Source organism: Sinocyclocheilus rhinocerous, unplaced genomic scaffold, assembly GCF_001515625.1.
Source record: "Sinocyclocheilus rhinocerous isolate Xijiao unplaced genomic scaffold, SAMN03320098_v1.1 C36555808, whole genome shotgun sequence".
Classification (NCBI taxonomy): domain Eukaryota; kingdom Metazoa; phylum Chordata; class Actinopteri; order Cypriniformes; family Cyprinidae; genus Sinocyclocheilus; species Sinocyclocheilus rhinocerous.
This window is the reverse complement of record NW_015783040.1, coordinates 1-1,289: the sequence shown is the minus strand read 5'-3', so window position 1 is coordinate 1,289 and position 1,289 is coordinate 1. Positions and strand designations below refer to the sequence as shown.

Genomic DNA, 1,289 nt, shown 5'->3' with positions numbered 1-1,289 from the left:
TTTAAAAAAAATATTTTATCTAAAGTTTAAATAAACCGTTCCATTTGAAAAAATTTATTCCTATATGAGGCTTCACAGGGTTCAATTTTCTTTACTTCAGGGACATTGTCAAAGTCTCTAAAAAGAGCGGATTACAGTGTCACACAGACCAGCATCTCCATGACCAGCACACCCGAATACTTGAAGGAGGCCTTAGGAATGAAAAAGCCAAAATATTCCCTCTCTTCATCCAACGGTGAGCTAAAACTCAATATATAAACCTGACTTGTCCACATAACGGTTATTATGATTTTTCTTTTTCTTTTTCTTTTTGTCTCCATGTTGTTATTTTTGCAATTCCTTTATCAGGTTATGTTCCAGGGACCCCAGACTACAAAGAGAAGGAGGAAATGTATGATGAAATAATTGATCTAAAAAAGGTGAAGTTCACCTCTCGCACACTCACTCGATGACGTATAAGTGTTTTTGAGGATGTGTTTTTAGAATTTTGATTACATCAGACGGCATGTTTTCAACGAATTGGGCTTTATCCAAACTCTCATACTATCCATCCTATATGTGTATGAGGGATTAGTGGTTAGGATTACTATGTCCCAAATTATAATTAGCTAAAAATAGTATGCCAAATCTTCCTGGATGGTCTATTATTTTTGCTGGATTTTAGGAAATATATCTATGCAAGGTTTTTGAGCTAATATTACCCACAATGCAAGTGGAGGAAATGGTTCTTAAGATGTATTTTAGTATTGCACAGTTTTATCTATTAAGATGTGCTTTCCCGTCCTAGAATGTAGCTTTCCTATTTGAAGTGGAGTTATGCACACTGAAATTTCGTGTACCCATGTGTTTGCTCTCCATTTTCTCAGACCATCCGATCCCAAAAGACTGAATCGGACAAGATGAAAGCCAAGCTACGGCGTCTTGAAGAAGAAAACGCTAAGAAAGACAGACAAATCGAGCAGCTGTTGGATCCAACGAAGGTGATGAGCAAGTCACCTTTTTGTGTAAATGAGTAGCTGAGTGTGAATGCGGCCTGTTTCACACCACACGCATAAACAACACTGTAATGTAACTGCAAAAGCAGGCTGCCATTGTGCGTTCACACTTTGTAACTGAAAACAATATGATTTTTTAAATTGCAAACTTGATTGTCATGAAATCTAAAAAGCATTATTTACAGGGTGGAACATTATCAGACGTACACAGTCGTTCAAAAATCTGGGCTCAGATTTTAAAAGAAAATATCAAAGAAATTAATACTTTTATTTAGCAAGGATGCATTAAATTGA

The 1,289-nt window shown here is 36.1% G+C and overlaps 1 protein-coding gene across 1 annotated transcript; it reads left to right on the top strand.

The window, feature by feature from the left end:
• The first annotated feature begins 100 nt into the window (after window positions 1–100).
• On the top strand, window positions 101–1,037 carry LOC107736200 (IQ domain-containing protein E-like). Its single transcript, XM_016547677.1, has 3 exons — window positions 101–235; window positions 349–419; window positions 867–1,037. Exons 1-3 carry the CDS (start codon window positions 160–162, stop codon window positions 1,014–1,016), a joined length of 297 nt encoding a protein of 98 aa, XP_016403163.1. The 5' UTR covers window positions 101–159; the 3' UTR covers window positions 1,017–1,037.
• Window positions 1,038–1,289: the final 252 nt, after the last annotated feature.